This window comes from Carcharodon carcharias, chromosome 15 (assembly GCF_017639515.1).
Source record: "Carcharodon carcharias isolate sCarCar2 chromosome 15, sCarCar2.pri, whole genome shotgun sequence".
NCBI classification, from domain to species: Eukaryota; Metazoa; Chordata; class Chondrichthyes; order Lamniformes; family Lamnidae; genus Carcharodon; species Carcharodon carcharias.
In genome coordinates, this window is record NC_054481.1 from 9,425,082 (window position 1) to 9,447,382 (window position 22,301).

Here is a 22,301-nt window from a genome sequence, read left to right on the forward strand (position 1 = left end):
AATGCACCTATATAATTGACTTCAACTACACCCTGTGGTAGCAAGTTCCACATTCTCACCACTTTGTGTATAAAGAAGTTTCTTCTGAATTTCCTATTGGATTATTTGGTGACTATCTTATATTGGTGGCCTCTAATTATGCTCTTCCCAACAAGAGAAAACATTTTATTTGTATCCACTCAAGCAAAATCTTTCATAATTTTAAAGACCTCTATTAAATCATCATAAGCCTTTTTCAAGAGAGAAGAGACCCAGCCTGTCAATCCTTTCCTGACATGTGTACCCACGCATTTCTGGTATCATCCTTGTAAATCTGCACCCTTTCCAGTGCCTCTTTGTCCTTTTTATAATGTGGCAACCAGAACTGCATGTAGTACTCTTAAGTGTCATCTAACACGAGTCAATACAGGTTTAGTGTAATTTCCCAATTTTTCAATTCTGTCCCTTTAGAAATGAATCCTGGTGCTTAGTTTGCTTTTTATGGCCTTTTTAATCTGTGACTCAACTTTTAATGATTGATGTATTTGTACTTCAAGATCCCTTTATTCATCTACCCCACCTAGACTTGCACCTTCCAAACAATGTGATCTCCCTGTTCTTCCTACCAAAATGTACTTCTTCACAATTATTTGTGTTGAACTTCGTTTGCTAATTACTTCCCCATTCTGTAAATTTATTAATGTCTTCCTGTAATTTGTTGCAGTTCCCCTCAGTATTGTTAATGTAAATTGTGAACAGCAGTGGTCCCAGCACTGATCCTTATGGAACACCACTTCCCACCTTCTGCCACTTTGAATGGCCTTTACTCCCAATCTCTGCCTTCTATCTTGAAGCCAGCTAGCAATCCATTCTATCATTTGCTTTGAGTGCACATTCTCTGACCTTATTCATTAGTCTATTGTGGGGCACCTTATCGAAGACCTTTTGAAAATCCAGATGAATTGCATCTATTGCATTAGCATTGTCTACTATCTCTGTTACCTCCTCAAAAAAAGTAAGGTTGTTCAAGCAAGATTTTTCCCTTTTGAAATCCATGCTGACTGTACATTTTTTTTTGTTTCTAAATGTTCTTCTATTCTCTCCTTTAGTCGAGATTCCATTATTCTTCCTACCAGCAATGTTAAACTGACTGGTCTATAATTCCCTGGGCAGGTTCTGCTCCCGTTCTTAACCATAGAAATTACAATAGCTATCTGGCAGTCTTCTGCCACTACACCTTTTTATAACAAATTATTAAGTATGTGTAGTAATACCTCTGCTATCTCTTCCTTAGATTCTTTTAAAATACATGGATTCAATCCATCCGGACCAGAGGTTTTACCCTCTTTGAATTTGATTATTTTATCCAGTAAATCCCCGTTTTTTATTTTAAATGCACTTACTTCATTGCTTATCTCATCATTCAATGTACTGCCTATCTGAAATATCTCTCTGGTAAATGCTGAAGTGAAATATGTAGTATTTCTGCCATCTCTCTATGGTATTATCCTGTTTATCCCTTAATGCTCCTATTCCCGTCATTGCCTGCCTTTTTTTTTATTGATGTGCCAGTAAAATATTTTATTGCTTTATGTTCCTTGATGATTTAATTTCATAGTTCCCTTTGGTTTCCTAATGTTTTTTTTACTCCTCTCCTAATCTCTTTGTAATCTCTTAATGTGAACTCCTCTGCTGCCTGTGTACGTAATGTAAACGTCTTTCCTAATCCTCAGTTGTTCTCATGTCTTTTCATTAATCTGCAGAGTCTCATGAGTATTAGTTTGTTCTTTCATTTTAGCAGAATATATTTTTCCTGCACTCTGTTGAACACAGTTTTTAATGTTTCACGCTGTTGTTCTATATTGTTGTTTGCCAACATTATTGCCCACATTATTTTCCCAAGTTCTATACTCAGCCCCTCAAAATCAGCTTTTCTCCAATCTATTAACCTGGTTTTCGTCAAACTTATTTCCTTCTCTATCACCATCTTAAAGCAGAATATATTATGGTCACTGTTGCCTAGATGTTCATACTCTGCTGACTCCCCCAGCAATAATTGGGATAAGCCAGTCAGTTTGCAACCATGGTGTCACATTTGATCCTAAGATGAGCTTCCAGTGTAATATTTGTGCCATCCCTAAAACCACCTGTTTCTACCTCAATTACATCAACTGACCTTGCCTTTTTCTTGGTTCATCTACTACTGAAACTCTCATTCATGCCTTTGTTACCTCTTGACTCCACTGTCCTAACACAGCCCTGGCTGTTGTTCCACATTCTGCCATCTGTAAATGTGAGGTCACCCAAAACTCTGGCGCCTGTGTCTTAACTCACAGCGAGTCCCATTCCCTTGTCACCCCTGTGCTCGCTGACCTACATTAACTCCCAACCAAGCAAGGTCTTGATTTTAAAGTCCTCATCCTTTTTTCAAATCCTTCCATGGCTTCACCCCTCCCTATCTCTGTATTCTCCTCCAGCCGCACAACCTTCTGAAATATATGCACTCCTCTAATTCTGGCCTGTTGTGCATCCCTAATTGGTGGCAATACCTTCAGTTGCTTAGGCACCAGTCTCTCATATACACTCTTATCCCCTCTGTCTCTCTAGCTTGCTTTCCTCCTTTAAGATATTCCTTAAAACTTTGACCAAGCCTTGGTCATTTAAACTAATATCTCCTAACATGACTCGCTGTCAAACTTTGTTTTATAAAACTCCTCTGATGCGCTTTGGGGCCTTTCGTTACATTAAAGGTGCTCTGTGAATATAAGTTGTTACTTTTCTGTTATCTGTTCTGGTTCATTCCCCATTACAAGGTCCAAAAGCGAATCTTCCCTTGTTGGGCTTTTTACATGTTGGATTAGAAAGGAATCCTGTACACGATGTAGGAGCTCCATTCCCTTATCCCCTTCCCACCTCTTCTGTCCAATTGATATCAGGTTAGTTGAAATCCTCAATGATTATTGTTCCATTTTTTACTCAATTCCTTAATTTATCTGCATACTTCTTCCCCCACCTCCCTTCCACTGTTAGTAGTCGGTAGACTACATCTATTAATGGCATTAATCTTTTATCATCTCTTATCCCTATCCATTTGGGTTCTATTTTTGTCTTGCTGATAGCTGCATCTCTTTTTTTCTACTGTCAAAGGACCCACCTCCTTTCATGCTTTTGGAATTTTCTTTCCTCTGATTAAGGCATTATTTAAATGTGTTTAATTCTATCTGTGCAGACATTCAGTGGCTGATTTTTAATACAGATAGCAGAAACCCAATACAGCTCTATACAACTTAAATTAAATCAATTGGTATTAGTAGTGAACACAAACATTCCAAACATTTTAGCAATGTCCGGTTGGGAGTTAATTTCAGGTCATGCCAGTCTGAGTGGGCGTTGGAGTTAATTACATGGTAGTAGACAGCTTGAAATGTTCAGGGATTTTTAATTTCACAATTACAAAAAGCTTGACTTTATGTTTCCATACCAGTAATTAAAAGTGGTGTCTTAGGCACAATCCATAGTCTTCATTATTCAAAGGAATAGGCCAGAGGTTACATTTTCTATTTACTTAAATATGTTTGCTTGACCAATTTTCTTCCTTTTCATTCAAACGTTTTTGCACTCTCAGTAAATCTTCCTTTATGAAAACATAGGTGTTATGTATTGTCTTTAAATCTTTATTCTACCACATTAATTATTGCCAGAAATATCGAAGGCATGCTGTTTCACAGACTTGTAGGATTCGCAAAGGCCCCTTCTGCCTAATGGAAATGCCCTGCATTTATAGCATGGGGATAATTTTAACCTCCAAAAATCAGTGGGTTTGGTTTAAGTGGGAAGCTGGAGAGCTAGAAATCTGAACAGGAACCCAACCCATCCACTTCCCGTTTTAATGGAAGCAGGAAGAAGGGCAGGTTATTCATTTAAATATTTTAATGAGACTGTGAGCCTTCATTTTAACAGTGATTCTATTCCTAACTATAGTTTACCAGGTTCCTCAAGCTTCTGGAAATTTGGCAGGTAAAAGGAGGGAAAAGGGCTGAATCAAGGAGCTAAATCCCTTTACAGCACTAATTATGACCAGGGGCAGGAGTGTTTCCTTCAGGCCCAACAAACTTACCAGCAAACCGTCACGCTACCCCAGCCCAGGATCTGCCCGCTCCCCATTGACCAGATCCCTGACCACTATCTCCTTCCCTTCAGTGAATGTAGAATTACGTTGATTTACAGGGGCTTTGCTTTTCCTTTGCCGTGGAGCAGACCTTTCTTTTCATCTCCTCCTCCTATTTTCATGAAGTACAGGCTGTCATCTCTCTTTTCAGACACAAGACCACCAACCGTCCATTCCTGCAGCTGTGCATCATGCAGAAACTCCACCAATTCAGTATCATCACAGTGTTTGGTCCAGTTCTTCATCTGTTTCCTGGACCACCATTTGCTTCACCAGTCCCTCCACACACACGCACGCACGCACACACACACACACACACCCCTGAAAGCCACATTTGTATTGTTTTCCCTCCCGGACCTCCCTGCCAGCTGACATCTATCTTGGAATGTAATCATCAGCCAGGTTCTAGAGTCCTGAAAATTAGGGGTAGGATTTTTATTTTAAATTTCAAAGCAGTTATTTCTAATAGCCCCAGCATAAATAACAACATAAATACCCACCCAACTCCCAGCAAGGAATGCTCAGGCCATGAGGGTTTAAAACTGGGAGAAGAATCTCTTTGTGCCCAGCAGTGAGATTTTAGTGCTGGGTAAAGGGAATACTTTCCATATTTTGGCACCCCGTGTCAAAATCCAGTCGTACCAGACCCACTGCAACATAGCTAGCTGCTTAGCAAAACCATACCACAAATTATGTGTTTTAACCCCAGTCTCAAGAGCATATCCTTATTGCATCTTGGCTCAGACTTGTCCCAAATATATTATGTGCTGACTTTCAATTGGTGGATGGAGGCTTAAAATACAATTCGTCAGAATGCTTAAAATCCAACACATTATTATTTGTTGAAGAAAAAATTCACAGACACCAAAAGTGGGATATGATATTTATTTGATTTTTCAACTACAGCCACTTGTAACAGCAGCCCAGATAATGGAAGGTTAACTTTCTCACCCATAGTCGGTGGTGTCATGTGCACCAGGTTTGCTGGAAACCAACAGCAACATTTGCTGCAGTTAAAACAGCTCACCACACCATTTTGGCCAGCACGTATTCAGAGTGGTAATATTTTTTCAGCAACTCCTTTAGCAGTCACAGTAAGGCTGGTAGAACCGGAAGGATCCAGTGAAGAGCAGGTATCCTTTGCTGCTGGTCTAAAGAAATCCAGCAGGTTTAAGTTCAAGTGGCCACTGGCCACAGCAGTCAGTGACTATTAGCAGCTTATATAGATTCATGTTCATAGAGGCCACTCAGCCCATTCTATTTGTGCTGGCTCTTTGAAAGTGCTATCCAATTATTCTCACTCCATGCCCTATGCCCATAGCCCTGTAAATTCCTTCTTTTCCAGCCTTGTGAGTTAAATCTCACAGTAGCTCTCAGTATTAACTCCGGGAGAAACAACAACCGAATGAAAACAGCTGTAGATGATATATTTATTTATTTTGTGCTTTGTTCTGTGATTCCTTATTGGAGCCAAGTTTGAGAAGCCCACAACCACTTAAAGCCCTGGTGCATGACTTCCTGTTTGTACCCTGACAAAAAACTTTGCACTGTTCAAATTTTTTGCCACAAATCTTTTACTTAAGCTGCAGCCTCTGGTTAGGTGCAAACAGCCACTGGGTCTGATTTATTTCCTGTCAAATATGTGAATTGAGAATCTGCAGGTTCTCAAATCAGTGTTGTAACTGAACCATTGAGGATGTTGGCTTGTGGTTGCAGATCAAGGCTGTTTCTAACTTTTCAGATGCTTTTCCCAGTCTATGGGATTTTAAAATGAAATAGCGTTCATATTTTCAGGATAGCGCATGTGTCATTTTAAAAGGAGTAGCAGTCAAAATTTGGAATAACATGCAATTCCTCTTTAAAGGCACAGTCTTTCCATTGTAGAAGATAGAAATCAGTCTGGAAAGCCATTACTGAGCATTAGCATCATTACCAGCATTTCTACATGCATCAAATGTGATACAAGTAAATATGAACATTCTGGCTCGTTGCATAGTTATTGCAGTTTTCCATCAACTAAATGCTATTCTAATAACGCCAAAACTGCAACAGAACTGAATACTAAAGCCATCAATCTAATGGCCAACAAGCGCAACAAATTCTGGCAGGACAATCTGGCAATGCTTTGACTTCACTGTTGCAATGTAATTACAACCGCTGTAGAGCAGACTTTCAAATGTTATTACACTGCTTTGGTTTGTTAAAAATATGTTGAATTATTTTTTGCGTTAGCAAAGAGGCAGCTGACATTTTACAGGAAACCTCACCACGTGAACACCAGGTTGGGTCTACATGTGAAAGTGTATCTGAATAAATAGAGTGGGATGAAGAGCCAAGAGTACAGCTCAGTGCTGCCAGTTCATGACATTCTAAACCAGGTACAAGGGTCAAACCTGTAACTGCAATGTTATAGCACCAAAAGTATTCAATAAGTACAGTGAGACCACACACAGCTGAAAAACTGCCCTTAATTTCATACGAATATACAAACATATGGATTAGGAGCAGGCATAGGCTACTCGGCCCCTCGAGCCTTTTCCATCACTCAATAAGATCATGGCTGATCTGATTGTAACCTCAACTCCACATTTCTGCTCTATCCCCAATAACCTTTCACCCCCCTACCTTAAAAATATTCAAAGACTCTGCTTCCACCACCTTTTAAGGAGGAGAGTGCCAAAGACTCACGACCCACTGAGAGAGAAAAAAACTCTCCTTTTCTTTGTCTTAAGTGGGTGATACCTTATTTTTAAACAGTGACCCCTAGTTCTAGATTCTCCCACAAGAGAAAACATCCTTTCCACATCCACCCTGTCAAGACCCCTCAGGATCTTGTATGTTTCAATCAAGTTGCCTCTTACTGTTCTAAGCTCCAGCGGGTACAAGCCCAGCCTGTCCAACCTTTCCTCATAAGACAACCCTCCCATTCCAGGTATTAGCCTAGTAAACCTTCTCTGAACTGCTTCTAACACATTTACATCCTTCCTTAAATAAGGAGATCAATACTGTACACAGTGCTCGAGATGTGGTCTCACCAATGCCCTGTAAAACTGAAGCATAACCCCCCCCACTTTTGTATTCAGTTCCCCTCACAATAAACGATAACATTCTATTAGTTTTCCTAATTACTTGCTGTACCTGCATAATAACCTTTTGGGACTCATGCACTAGGACACCCAGAGCCCTCTGCAGCTCTGATCTCTACAATCTCTCACCATTTAAATAATATGCTTTTTCTATTCTTCCTGCCAAAATGGACAATTTCTCATTTTCCCACATTATACTCCATTTGCCAGATCTTTGCCACTCACTTAACCTATCTATATCCCTTTGTAGCCTCCTTATGTCTTCTTCAATTTATTTTCCTATCTATCTTTATATTATCATCAAATTTAACAACCATACCTTCAGTCCCTTCATCCAAGTCATTATATAAATTGTAAAAAGTTGAGGCCCCAGTACTTGTGGCACACTACTCATTATATCTTGCCAACCAGAGAATGACCCATTTATGCCTACCTTCTGTTTCCAAGCCCATATCTATTCATACTGATATGTTACCACCCTAAACCATGAGCTTTTATTTTCTGCAATAACCTTTGATGTGGCATCTTATCAAATACCTACAGGAAATCTACATAGAGTACATCTGCCTTTATCCACAACACATATATTACTTCTTCAAAGCACTCCAGTTAATTGGTTAAACATGATTTCCCTTGATGAAACCATGTTGACTCTCCCTGATTGTCTTGAATTTTTCTAAGTGCCCTGCTATAATGTCTTTAGTAATGGCTTCCAACATTTCCCCTATGACAGATGTTAGGCTAACTTGCCTGTAGTTTCCTGCTTTCTGTCTCCCTTTTTGAATAAAGGAGTTAAGTTAGCTGTTTTCCAACCTAATGAAAACTTCCCCAAATCTAGAGAATTTTGAAAAATTAAAACCAATGCATCAATTACCTCACTTGATACTTCTTTTAAGACCCTAGGATGAAGTCCATCAGGACCCAGGGACTTGTCAGCCCACAGCTCCAACAATTTGCGAAGTACCACTTTCCTGGTGATTGTAATTTTCTTGAGTTCCTTCCTATCTCCCATTTCCTGATTTACAGCTGTTCCTGGGATGTTATTTGTATCCTCTATAGTGAAGACCTATGCAAAATACCTGTTCACTTCATCTGCCGTCTCCTTGTTTTCCATTATTAATTCCCCAGACTCACTTTCTATAGGACCAACACTTACTTTATTAACTCTTTTCTTTTTCAAATACCTTTAGAAACTCTTAATACCTGTCTTTATATTTCGAGCTAGCTTTCTCACATACTCTAATTTTCCCTCCTTAATAACCTTTTGGTCATTCTTTGCTGTTTTTTATGTTCTGTCCAATCTTCTGACTTGCCACCTATCTTAGCACAATTATATGCTTTTTCTTTAAGTTTGTTACTATCTTTAACTTTTTTAGTTAACCATGGATGGTGGGTCCTCCCCTTGTAATTTTTTCTTCTTGTTGGAATGTATCTATTCTGTGTATTCTGAAATATCTCCTTAAATATCTGCCACTGCATCTCTATTGAGCTATCCCTTAACCTAATTTGCCAGTTCACTTTAGCTAGCTCTACTTTCATGCCATCATAATTGTCCTTATTTAAGTTTGAAATACTCATCCTAGACTCACTCTTCTCTCCCTCAAACTGAATATAAAATTCAATCCTATTATGATCATTGCCACATAAGGGTGCCTTCACTAAGAGGTCATTAATTAATCCTATCTCATTGCACAATACTACAACTAGTGTAACCTGCTCCCTGATTGGTGCCAGAACATGCTGTTCTAAGAAACTATCTCGAAAACATTCTGAATTCCTCATCCAACCTTTGCCCATCTGATTTTTCCAGTCTATAGGTAGATTAACATCTCCCATGATTATTGCCATACCTTTCTGACAATCTGTCATTATTTTTTCCTTTATACCCTCTCCTACCATGTGGTTACTGTTAGGGAGCCTGTACACCAGTCCCACAAGTGACATCCTGCATTTATCATTTCTTGCCTCTACCCAAACCGCTTCTACATAGTGGTTTTCTGAACTTTGGTCATCTCTCTCTATTGTGCTAATACCATCATTAATTAACAGAGCCGCCCCTTCACCTTTTCCTAGCTCCCTGTCTTTCCTGTCATGTACCCTTCAATATTCAAATCCCAATCTATGTCATTCTGCAGCCATGTCTTGGTAATGGCTATCAGATCGTACTTATTTATTTCTATTTACGCTCAACTGTTTTGTTTCGAATGCTATGTGCATTCAGATATAGAGCCTTTAGTTTTGTCCTTTTTATTATTTTTGTAACCTCTAGCCTTATCTGCTGATTTACTCTTCTCATTTTCATTGACTGCAATTTCAGTAGTTATGGTAATTTAAATTTACTTGTGCAAAGTCTGTTAGTATCCAAAATATGTTAGATATTGGGGGAAGCAGCCCTGTTCAATTCATATAGCCCTAGGTGCTTCTTTTGTATCAAATTGAAGGTGAGAGGCTGAAAGTCCCCTCACTCTGCTGACAGTGATCCTGAAATGTGTCTGCTGCCTTTAAACTGCCCATTCTCCAGCACTTTTTGGGCCTATTTCAATGGCCTCACTCATCAGGTCCTATGAGTGACTGGTGTGGAAATTGGGTTGGGAGAGGGGAAAAGAGACTGAGAGTGATTTTGACTTCGGGTGAGAGTAAAGCGTGCCATATCGGCAAGGCCACCCATTATGTGCCCCTCCTGATTTTCATTTTCATTAATTACAATTAGGCAGCTTGTTTCACAGTGCTCAATTTTCTTTTTCAAAAATATTGACATCTTTAGCTCCCTCCATGAACTATGTACCCATACTGCTGATTTCATTCCCATCCACTACCCTGTCTTGAAACCAAACTTGCCATCCTATTTGACCCTAAACTGACCGACCACCTGATCCAATATCCTCTCCATCACACAGATCACCTATTTTCACCCCACCAATCTCTGACTTTACCCCAGCCTATCTGCTGTCAAAACCATCATCCATTCCTTTATTACCTCAAGACTTGACTGTTCCAATGCTCCTTTTTCTCGGTCATCGCCCTCCATAAACCTTCACTCATGTAAATTGTTGCCTGTATCCTAACCCACAGCAAGACCCACTTGCCCATTGCCTCTGCACTCACTGACCTACGATTTGCAATTTAAAAATTCTCATCCACGTGTTCAAATTTCTTAATCGCCACACCCCTTCTTATCTCTGTAATCTCCTCCAGTCCTACAACCCTCCAGAGCACTCCATACCTCCAACACTGGCCTCTTGTGTGTTCCCCATTCCCATCAGCCCACTATTGATGGTCATGCCTTCACCGTCTAAGCCGCCTCTCTGGAATTCCCTCGCTTAACCTTTCTGCCTATCCACCTCTCTCTCCACCTTTAGGATCTTCCTTAAAACCTATCCCTTTAAACAAGTTTTTAGTCATTTCGCCTAATGTCTCCTCCTTTAGCACAGTGCCTTTGTTTTCGACCAATTGCACTTCTCTGAAGCACCTTAGGACATTTTACTATTTTAATGGCACTATATAATGCAAATTTTGTGTGGTTCAATTTATTCAGCTTTCTGAAAGGTTAAGCTTTCTGGATTGCATATAAGTATTTCTGTTTCCTTTCTTTGTGGGAAGGTCTGAGTCAGAAAGAAAACGTGCTGGTTTTCAAATATGAAGCAAAGTACAATTTTCAAACTAAACTGCCGAACTATTTCTTGTGACTTATTTATTTATCCATAGAATATAGGCATTGCTAGTAAGGCCAGCATTTATTGTCCATTCGAAGTTGCCCTTGAGAAGGCGGTGGTGAGCTGTCTTCTTGAACCATTGCAGTCTGTATGATGAAGGTACTCCCACAGTGCTGTAAGACAAGGAGCTCCAGAATTTTGACTCACTGTCGCTGAAGGAGCAGCAATATATTTCTAACTCTGGATGGTGTGAAGTGGGGTAATTGGAAAAATTCGGTATTAAAACTGATATTAAAATGTACATTAACAGCTTTAAAAGTAGTCAAATGTAGTTATGAGCATTAATAGCTTTAAGTGTAGTTGTGAGAGCTCTTTCTAAGCATGACGGGAAATATAGCCAACACATCAGCATGATGGCTATGGCACTGTGGGAACCCAACTAACAATCACATCATAAAACTTAATGACCTTCACAGAATGGGTAAACAAATGTTAGAGCAATAAGAGCACAGACTGGGAGACATTTCCAGGTGTCCCAATGAGACATCAGCAGCCTGAATAATTCTACTTATTAGGAATGTAACTGGAGATTGTATTAGGCAGTATAGTGAAGTGTTATAACTAAAAGATATAATTATGCTATGCAACCTTGGTATCAGGGAGACACAGTGTAGAACCAGGCTGTATCCTCCCAGCATATGCTTGAATAAAACCTTTGCTTACTAGGAAACTCACAGACTCGAGTGGTCTTTATACCACAACATGGTGTATGACATAAAGGGGGACCTGGAGGTGCTGTGCAGCCTCCTTAATGAATGCTACCAAGAATTTTAAGTGGCAATCAGTCCCTTAATGAGTCTTCAGGCAGCTATTCCACTTGCTTCAACTCCTATACCAATCTAATGTCTTGTGCCAAATGCAGGCTAAACTAGTGTTTCAATTCAAGAACCTACCTTGGCTCCCCTCAAAAAATCGTCAACACCTGAATACGCAATTGTAAATCACCCGCAAAATATGATAACTATTTCAATTAAAATTGCCGTGTATATGAAGAGTGCATTGTATTATTCATGGGGTGAAAGGATTTTCCAAGGTAATTTGTCATTTGAATAGTTTATTCATCCATTGCATTGCAGTGTAGAAGCTAAGCGCTGTAAGTCTACAATTGTTAGCAAATCAATAGGAAATAATGAGGCTCTGCAGAATGATGTCCACTGAGTAAGAACTGTACTTGATGTCAGTTTTACTAGGCAGTGGTTTGTATTTTCTGTTTCACATTGTTGCCTAATGTTCCAACGGCCGGCACAGCATTTAAAGTTACAGCTAACAGAAAACATACATTGCTCAGAGATCTTACTACTGACTGAGCTGCTGCAATGTATTTCAAGTATCTATTCAGTAAGTAAACCAATAATGTGGAATAGTACTTTAAGTCTATATATGTGCATTATAGAGAATGCTATTGGTGTCAAGAATGACTAGTTTGGAAGCATTTTAAGAAAAAGGTAGGCTAATCCTCTTGTGAGAAGTTGGCAAGGAATGCTTAAGAGTATAACAATTTAAACTGTGTAGTTCAAACAAAGGCCTCCTGCTGTTAGATGTCTTCATTAATTCTGCTAAAGTGATGGTTGTGATCGGTAAATTCATTATAGTTGTTTTATGTTAGCCATTCTTTAGAGAAGCAATGTTTAACATTTCTCAGTTGCAAACTGAAATACAACCTGTGGGAAAGTAAAACCTCAGAGAGATCCAGTTATGAGCGAACCAAATTTACTACATGTGGTCACAAACAAAAACCTGCCTTAGTCAGAAACAGATTTCTAACACACACTCAAAGAGAGAAGTATCTTAGACAAGATAATTCGTAGAGAATTACACTTAGACGTTAGTGAATGTGAGGTGGGTAGGTTGTCTGATTGCGATATTTGACCATAGATGTGTTGCTCATCTATATAGATAACCAGGATGGCATGATTACATCAAGATCCTTGTTTTCATCTTTCTTGTAAATTTTACTTTTTAACCTACATGCAATTTCCAGTAATGGTTTGTAGCAGCTATGAGCTGCTGATGAAACTATGACAGTGGGCAGTTGAACAAATAAGCATTTTTGCAACTCCATGCACCTGAACTAGTGAGAAGTGTTTGCTTGTTAAAGCAATAGGGAATGTGTGATGTAAACCAAAGAACTTTCCATGGAAATGCATATCAGCTCAAGGATATCTGACCTTTGAGTAGGTGTCATCAGTGGTTCAGTGCACTAAATCAGAAAATATCCAATGCACTCCTGGCCAGCCTCCCATGTCCTACCCTCTATCAACTCAAAGTCATGCAAAACTCTGCTGCCTGTGTCCTATTTGCAGCAAGTCCTGTTCACCCATCACCCCTGTGCTCACTTATATTGGCTCCTGTTTAAGCAATCCCTTGATTTTAAAATACCTAATCTTGTTCTCAAATCCCTCCATGCCTTGACCCTCCCTATCTCTGTAATCTCCAGCCCCACAACCCTCAGAGATACTTGCACTCCTCTAATTCTGGCCCTGAGTATCCCCAGTTTTAATTGCTGTACCACTTGTTACCGTGCCTTCAACTGCCAAGGCCCTAAGCTCTGGAATTCCTTCCCAAAACCTTTCCAATAAGTCGTTGTTATTGTTGTGATGGAATAGGAACATAAGAAATAGGAGTAGGCCATTCAGCCCTTCGAGCCTGCTCTGCCATTCTGTGAAATCGTGGCTGATCTTCTACTTCAACACCATTTTCCTGCACTATCCCCGTATCCCTCGATGTTTTAAAGATGTATAAATCTATCGATCTCAGACTTAAATATGGATAATAGGAGTGAATCAGCCTAAAGAGAGGGAGAAAACAATCAGAAGACAAATCACCTTAGGCTGTTCTTGATTGCCCCTTCTGTCTGCCTCAAGCACCAGATCCAGAGGTTGAGAGCAAGAACCCTGTCAATTGAGAAATGGGAGCTGCAGCTGAGGGGTAATTGAAAACGGGCGGAAAAAAATGTTTGGGGAAATGATAACAAAAGAAAAATTATTGCTTATAAACTAATCTTGTCTTCTTATTGCCTTCAGTTTTTTGCCCTTCCTATGATCACACTGCTGACAGCCCTTTGGCATCTTGTCCACGTGGTCATTTTCCATGTGTAAATCTACACAGTTATAAGGATAACGTGATGAATTTGTGCTCATCACTTCACTTCACACCGGTGGTAAATACAGTATTCTGAAAATTTACTCTTTTGTGTCAGTCAGCTTATTGACTGGGGAACAATCACAATCAAGCCTGATCACTGATAACTGTGCTCTTTCCAACAGGGTCGCTAAGAGAAAAGAAAGACTGCATTTGTATAGTGCCTTTTATAAATTCAGGGCATCCCAAAGTGCTTTAGAAATGCAGTCACTATTGTAGGAAACACAGCAGCCAATTTGCACACAGCAATCTCTGACATACAGAAATGTGATTATGATCAAATAATCTGTTTTAGTTATATTGGGATTAAGACTAGGAACACTAGTTACTTTCCCAGAACACTGACATCAACTTTTAACCCTGCTCCTCTCTACCTAAGCTCAACTAATTCACTTGTAATGTTGGAGTGGAGGATATGCCGGGCCATAAGGTTACAGGTTGTGGTTGAGTACAATTTTGCTGTTGCTGATGGCTCACAGTGCCTCTTGGATGCCCAGTCTTGAATTGCTAGATCAGTTCTAAATCTATCCCATTTAACATGGTGGCAGTGCCACACAACTCAGTGGAGGGTATCCTCAATGTGAAGATGGGATTTAGTCTCCACAACAACTGTGTGGTGGTCGCTCCTGCCGATACTGTCACGGACAGATGCATCTGCGGCAGGCAGGTTGGTGAGAGTGAGGTCATGTATGTTTTTCCCTCTTGTTGGTTCCCTCACCACCTGCCGCAGACCCAGTCTAATGGCTATGTCCTTTAGGACTCGGCCAGCTTGGTCTGTGGTGGTGCTTCGGAGCCACTCTTGGTGATGGACATTGAAATCCCCCACCCAGAGTACATTCTGTGCCCTTGCCACCCTCAGTGCTTCCTCCAAATGGTGTTCAACATGGAGGAGTAATGATTCATCAGCTGATGGCAGGGGAGTGGATGGGTGGGTGGTACGTGGTAATCAGCAGGAGGTTTCCTTGCCCATGTTTGACCTGATGCCATAAGACCTCATGGGGTCCGAAGTTGATGTTGAGGACTCCCAGGACAACTCCCTTCTGCCTGTATACCACTGTGCCACCACCTCTGCTGGGTCTGTCCTGCCAATGGGCCAGGACATAACCAGTGATGGTGGTGCCTGGGACATGATCTGTAAGTTATGATTCCGTGAGGATGACTGTGTCAGGCTGTTGCTTGACTAGTCTGTGAGACAGCTTTGCCAATTTTGGCACAAGCCCCCAGATGTTTGTAAGGAGGACTTTGAGGGGTCGTCAGGGCTGGGTTTCCCTTTGTCGTTTCCAGTGCCTAGGTTGATGCTGGTGGTCCGTCCAGTTTCATTCCTTTTTATTGACTTTTTAACGGATTGATACAACTGAGTGGCTTGTTAGGCCATTTCGGAGGGCACTTAAGAGTCAACCACATTACTGTGAATCTGGAGTCACATGTAGGCCAGACAAGGTGAGGACAGCAGATTTTCTTCCCAAAAGGATATTAGTGACCATCTATCATGGTGTCACAGAAAGATTTCAAGATGTTCTTATTTTTCCGAGCTGAAATCACTCTGAATACTCAAATTTTAAACAACAATAATGATTTAGCCTCTTTACTGTAATAAAATATGCCACGCTGCTTTATAGGAGCATTATAAAGCAAAATTAGACTCCGAGTCACACGCGGGCAGATAAAGTTATATCAGGGCAGATGGCCAAAAGCTTGGCCAAAGAGGTAGGTTTTATGTTGCGCTTTAAAGGAAGAATGCGAGATAGGGTGTTGTTACGAAGGGAATTCTAGAGCATAGGGCTGAGGTAGCTGAAGGTACAATCATCAGTGGTGGAGTTATTAAAATCGGGATGCTGAAGAGGCAGAATTAGATGAGCGCAGATATCTTTGAGAGTGTGGGGCTGGAGGTGATGACAGAGGCAAGGGGGAGAGAGGCCATGAAGGGCTTTGAAAATAATGATGAGAATTTTAAAACCAAGTCGTTGCTTGACCGGAGCCAATTTCAGTCAGCGAACACAGGGGTGATAGGGGAATAGGAATTCGAACGAGTTAAGACATGGGCAACAGAGTTTTGGATGACCTCAAGTTTACGGAGGGCAGAATGTGTATGGCTAGCCAAGTGTGTGTTGGAATAGTCAAGTCTAGAGGTAACAAAGGCGCGTATTGGAACAAATACACATTTCTTTTCACTGTATAATTTAATTGCTTTCATCCTTATTACTTAACACAGATGCTGTTCCAAATTGCTAAATGTCATGCTAGTTTTTTTTCTAATAAACATCAAGTTGATTGTCACAGTAAATACATCTTAGCTGCAGAACAATGAACTTAGTATTGTTAAGTCTTTCAACGATTACCGTCCCCCGTATATCGCTGGTACATTCATCTATTTGGTAGAGTTGATGAGTCAGATTAGTAGTTCCAAGGTGGTGTATTTTTAGTTTCTCTTTGCATGCCGTTTGTCAGAAGCCTGAATGCCTTTAGTTGTGAAAGTATTACCGCGTTTCCTCTTCTAGACATTTCCTGTTGGTTTAAATTCTTCCTTGTCACCTGTTCACAGCATTGAAGAGCCCAGCTGCATTCCATGAACAAAGGAAGAGTTTAGAACGAGCAAGGGTAAGAACGTCAATCATGCTTCCCATAATCAACAAACCTTACCAGCACCTGCATTAAGTTAATGAAAAAAATGCCTTAAAACACAGCACCTGCATTGGCCTACCTGAGTTTCTAACTAAAAATATTGCAAGAACAAGCCATTGTACTTTTCAAATATTTAGACAAACTTGACAAAATGCCCATTGTAACTTATTTTTAACAAACTTCAATTTCAATTTTGTCTGTGCATTTTTCAATATCCCGCTCCAGCTTCACCTTATTCTTCTTTCCACCAACCCCCCAACACCCACCCCCCCCCCGCCCCACCCCCCACCCTACCTTATATTTACCATGGGTTGCTTCTTACCTTGCAGCCACGCAGCCTGCCTTCGAGCAGTACAATTTCAGTACTGGCCCATAATCTGCTATCTCGGGGGGGCAGGTCCAAGCAGAGCCAAGCCCATGGCACCATGGGTGGCTCCGCTGCACGGTGTGGGAGGAAGAAGAGCAGAACAGCAGTTGTTGGGGATTCAGTAGTGGGGGAAACAGACATGCCTTTGACTTCAGGATGCTATGTTGCCTCCCTGGTGCCAGGATTGAGGATGTTCCTGAGGCTGCAGGACATTCTGAGGGAGGGGGGGTTGTTGGAGTGTGGGGGTGGTCGGAGGGTGAGAAGCCAGAGGCCGTGGTTCGTATTGGTACCAATGACATAGGTAGAAAGAAGCCAGCGGTCCTGAAGACAGGTTTAGGGAGCTAGGAGAGAGATTGAAAAGCAAGACCTCAAAGGTAGTAATCTCCTGATTACTCAATCCCATGTGCTAGTGAGTACAAAAATAGGAAGACAGAGCTGAGGAATACATGGCGACGGTTCAGAAGAGAGGACTTTAGATCCCTGAGGTATTGGGACCACTTCTAGGAGAAAGTGTACCTGTACAAGACAGACAGGGTACTCCTCGATAGGGCTGGGACCAATGTCCTCATGGGTTTTTATTGTGTTATTGGGAAGGGTTTAAACTAGCTTGGCAAGTGGATGGTAACGTGAGAGTAGATTCAGAAGGGAGAGAAGAAAAGTTGAAAATATAAAGCAGAAAATTAGTAAGCTTGTTTGGAAAGCAGAGGAAACAAAGACCAGAAAATTGACAGCAAGGCAGTTTGGCAGTGCTAAATGATGTATACGTCAGTACAAGAAGTCTGGGCAATAAGGCAGATGAGCTGAGATTACGAACTGGCATGTGGGAGTATGATATTATAGCTATTACTAAGACATGGCTGAAAGAAGGACAGGAATGACAGATGAACATTCCTAGTTATAGGGTTTCAGACTAGATGGGGGGGGGGTGAAAAAAGAGCAGAGTTTGCATATTTATGGAAGAAACAATAATAGCTTTGAGGGGGGACAATATGTTGGAAGGATCATCAAATGAGGACATATGGTTGAACTGAAGAACAAAAACAGACTGTTACACTACTGGGAGTTTACAATAGAACCCCCAAACAGAAAGGGGGAGGTAGAAGAGCAAATATGTAGGGAAATCTCAGAAGTGCAAAAACAATAGGGCAGCAATAGCAGGAAAGTGGGGTTGAGGTAGATGATCAGTCATGATCTAATTGAATGGCGGAGCAGGCTCAACCAACACCACATAGACTGCAGAGGTTCAAGAAGGCAGCTCACCACCACCTTCTCAAGGGCAACTAGGGATGGACAATAAATGCTGGCCCAGCCAGTGAAGCCCACATCCTGTGAATGAATAAAAAAAAACTGGCTGAATGGCCTACTCCCGTTACCAAGAAAACCTTTTTAGCCAGTACATAGCAAGCCCTACGAGAGAGAGAGCGCTTCTGCACTTAGCTTGAGAGAATTAAGCCAGGCGGATGAAAAGGATATCAGTTGGTTAGCACTTTGGTGGAAGTGATCATAATTCAGTTAGAATTAGGATAGTTATGGAAAAGGACAAAAATAGACCAGGAGTGGGGAAAAGCTAATTTTGCTAAGCTGTGATATTATTCAGCTAAAGTGAAATGGAAACAACTACTTGAAGACAGATCAATGGGAGGCATTCAAGGAAGAGATGGTGAGAGTTCATAGCAAGTATATTCCTTTAAAGAAAAAGGGGGGAACTAACTGAATGTCAAGGAGCCTAAAGCAGAGGATAAAGAAGGGAAGCTTATGACAGATACCGAGGGCTCGATACTGAAAAAAAAACTATAAAAAGTACAGTATAGGGGTGAAATTAAAAATATAATTAGGAAAGCAAAGAGAGGGCATGCGAATATATTGGCAAGTGAAATCAAGGAAATCTCAAAAAATGTTTTATAAATACATAAAGAGCAAGAGGACAACTAAAGATAGAGTAAGGCCTATCAGGGACCATAAGGATAAGCTTTGTATGGAGGCAGAGGATGTTGGAATGGTTCTTAATAAAGTCAGCGTTTGTTTTTGCAAAAGAGAGGGGCGTGCAGACATTGCAATCAGGGAGGCAGAAAGACTATGAAATATTTGATGAAATTAGCATAACGAAAGAGGAAGAATTAAGGGGTTTAACATTTTTGAAAGTACGTAAATCCCTAGGCCCAGGTTAAATGTATCTTAGGCTGTTAAGGGAAGCGAGAGTAGAAATAGCAGAGGCTCTGACTATCATTTTTCAATCCACTCTGGCTACAGGTGTAGGACCAAAGGACAGCTAGCATTGTACCATTGTTTAACAAGGGAGAAGGGGATAGACTGAGTAATTGCAAGCCAGTCAGAAACTTTGGTGGTGGGAAAATTATTGGAAAAGAAATTCTGAGGGACAGGATAAACCTTCATTTAGAAAAACAGAGATTATTCAAAAATAATCAACATGGACTTAAGTGACGGTCATGTCTGACTAACATTGATAGAATTTTTGATGAGGTAACAAGAAGGATCAATGAAGGGAGTGCATTTGGTGTAGTCTATGTAGATTTTAGCAATGCTTTTGATAAGGTCTCACATGGCAGACTGGCCACAAAAGTAAAAGCCCATGTGATCCAAGGCAAATGGCAAGTTGGATCCAAAATTGGCTCAGAGGCAGGAAGCAAAGGGTAATGGTCAGTGGGTATATTTGTGACTGAAGGCTGTTTTCAGTGGGGTTCCACAGAGCTCAGTATGGAGTCCCTTGCTTCTCATAGTATACATCAATGATTTTGATGTGAATGTAGGAGTATGATTAAGAAGACAATGCAAAAATCGCAGCTGATACAAAATTGGCCATGTGGTAGGTAATGAAGAAAAAAGCTGTAAACTGGAGAAAGACATGAATGGACTAGTCAGGTGGCAAACAGTTCAATCTGGAAAGTTCTGAGGTAATGCATTTGGGGAGGGCTAACAAGGCTAGGGAATACACAACAAATGGTAAGATACTGAGAAGTGTAGAGGAACAGAGGGATCTTGGTGTACATATCCACAGATCCCTGAAAGTGGATGGGCAGGTGGTTAAGAAGGCATACAAGATACTTGGCTTTATTAGCCAAGGTGTAGAATATAAGAATTGAGATGTCATGCTGGATCTGGACAAAACGCTAGTTAGGCCACAGTTGGTCACCACACTATTAGAAAAGAAGTGATTGCACTAGTGAAGATACAGAGGAGATTTATGAAGATGTTGCCTGGACTGGAGAATTTTAATTATGAGTAAAGTTTGGATAGGCTGGGGTTGTCTTCTTTAGGACAGGGGAGGCTGAGGGGTGACTTAATTGAAATGAATAAAATTATAAGGGCTCTGTATAGAGTAGATGGGGAGACCCCATTCCCCTTGATTGAGTAGTCAATATCCTGAGGGTATAAATTTAGGGTAAGGGGTAGGAGGTTTAGAGGGGATTCAAGGGCACATTTTTTTACCTAGAGTGTCATGGGGATCTGGAGCTCTCTGCCTGAAAGGGGTTTAGAGGCAGAAACCCTCATAACATTTAAAAAGTACTTGGATATCCATTTAAAGTGCCTACAAGAGCTGCAAAGTGGGATTCGACCAGTTAGCAACTTGTTGTTAGGCTTGGAATGATGGGCCGAATGGCCTTCTTCCCTCCTGTAAACTTCTATGATTCCCATGGTGGGTGTGTATGACAGTCAGGAGCTGTGCCAGGTTCTCCTTCCGTGCTCTTTGAGGAATGGATTTTTAAAAAATATTTCCGGGGAATATTGTGTTATTCTGTGGAAAAGGCTGTGTATGTGTCTGTGCGTGTGTGTGATTTAATTAAGCTGGGCAGAGATTAACAGGAGGCAGGTTGTCTGGAGAGGATGAAACATGAAAAGGATAGAGGTATTAGGTTGAGGTACAAGTAAATAGGTCAGATCTAACATTTGCCTTTTTAGACAAGTTGAGAGTTTGTTTGACTATCAAGGGGGAGTCAGAGGCGAAAAGAGACATGTTTGTATCTTGCAGGAGTTCAATAGGTAAATAATAGTGGGGATATTATATTTTATGGACCCGAAAGCAAAGACAAGACGGAAGCATGAAAGATCTTGGGCTGAATTTTCTGTTTGTTGGGCGGGTGTGGAGCCGACAGTCGCCGGCAAAGCGGGCCGCGCCGCCATTTTGCACAGGCAGGCCAATTAAGGCCCGCCCAGCACGTTTCAGACTCCCGTGTTCAGCGGGAAATTAAAATCTGCGGCGGGCGTGTTCCGACCACCAATTCCAATGGGGAACCAGCCATCTGTATAAAGAAAGGCCAGGCAGCCTCCTTTAGACTGTTCACCATGGCCAGCGGCTGTGCTCCAGAGGAGGTGAGGCCAGAGGAGAAGGAGGGGGGCAGGCTGCAGGGTAGGCCAGCAGGAAGCCAATGTGCCCCCCGGTTCTCCGATCCCTGCCTTGCTGCCCTCCTGGAAGAGGTGTCAAATCATCGGGAGGTGGTGTTTCCAGAGGATGGGAGGCGGAGGGTCCCCCACGTGACCAGGCAGGCGTGGCAGGAGGTGGCGGAGGCAGTAAGCTCTCAAGATGCTGTGCGACGCACAGGAACCCAGTGCTGCAAGCGCTCTAAAAGGGTGAGTACCATGTCGGCCTTGGCCATTTTACCCAGCAGGTAGCCTTAGCCTTTGAGGCCCCCCATGTCTTAGTGTCGTTACTGCATTGGGCATTTGGTGCACGCTGGGTGGGCAAACAGATAGTGACCATGCTTACATCAGCCTTAGTGGTTGATGGGAAGGTGGGTTCTCTCAGCAGCATATGTTGGTGTTTGTCACATTTGCCTAGTCTGGGGGCAACCTTCAGGGGAGGCAGCTCGACACATACTCAGAACTCCAACACATGTCTTATTGATGGTGATGAGATGATGGAAGGGGAGCCTCAAGGTGTCGTGGCCAAGAGCCATCTGCTGGCCTCGGCGCCGCACCTAATTGCACCTCCTTGCCATGGGCGCTAAGACCCGTCTGTTATTCAAAGTGATGGACGCCGAATGTGTCCAAGGTGGCCATTGGGGGTGGGGGTTGGGAGCAGCCGTACTATCTCCTGGTGACTGATCACCAGTAGTGTGGACAGGAGCCGCTGGAGGCCTCAGATGGGCCTCTATGGTTGGGGTGCGGTGTGCACATGCAGAGTCCATGAGCGACCAGCCCCAATAAATGTTCTTCTCTGTTCTGCAGGCAAAAACAGAGAACAACAGCCAGGAGCGTCTGAGGACTGG

At 41.7% G+C, this 22,301-nt stretch overlaps 1 protein-coding gene across 2 annotated transcripts in view; it reads left to right on the top strand.

Moving 5' to 3' along the window:
• Positions 1-22,301, top strand: part of mrtfba (myocardin related transcription factor Ba) — a 283,562-nt gene that overhangs the window by 203,857 nt on the left and 57,404 nt on the right. For both annotated transcript variants that reach the window (XM_041206102.1, XM_041206103.1), the window contains one exon: positions 16,630-16,685. In XM_041206102.1, the coding sequence (XP_041062036.1) occupies positions 16,630-16,685 (56 nt within the window). The remainder of the gene's footprint in view (positions 1-16,629; positions 16,686-22,301) is intronic.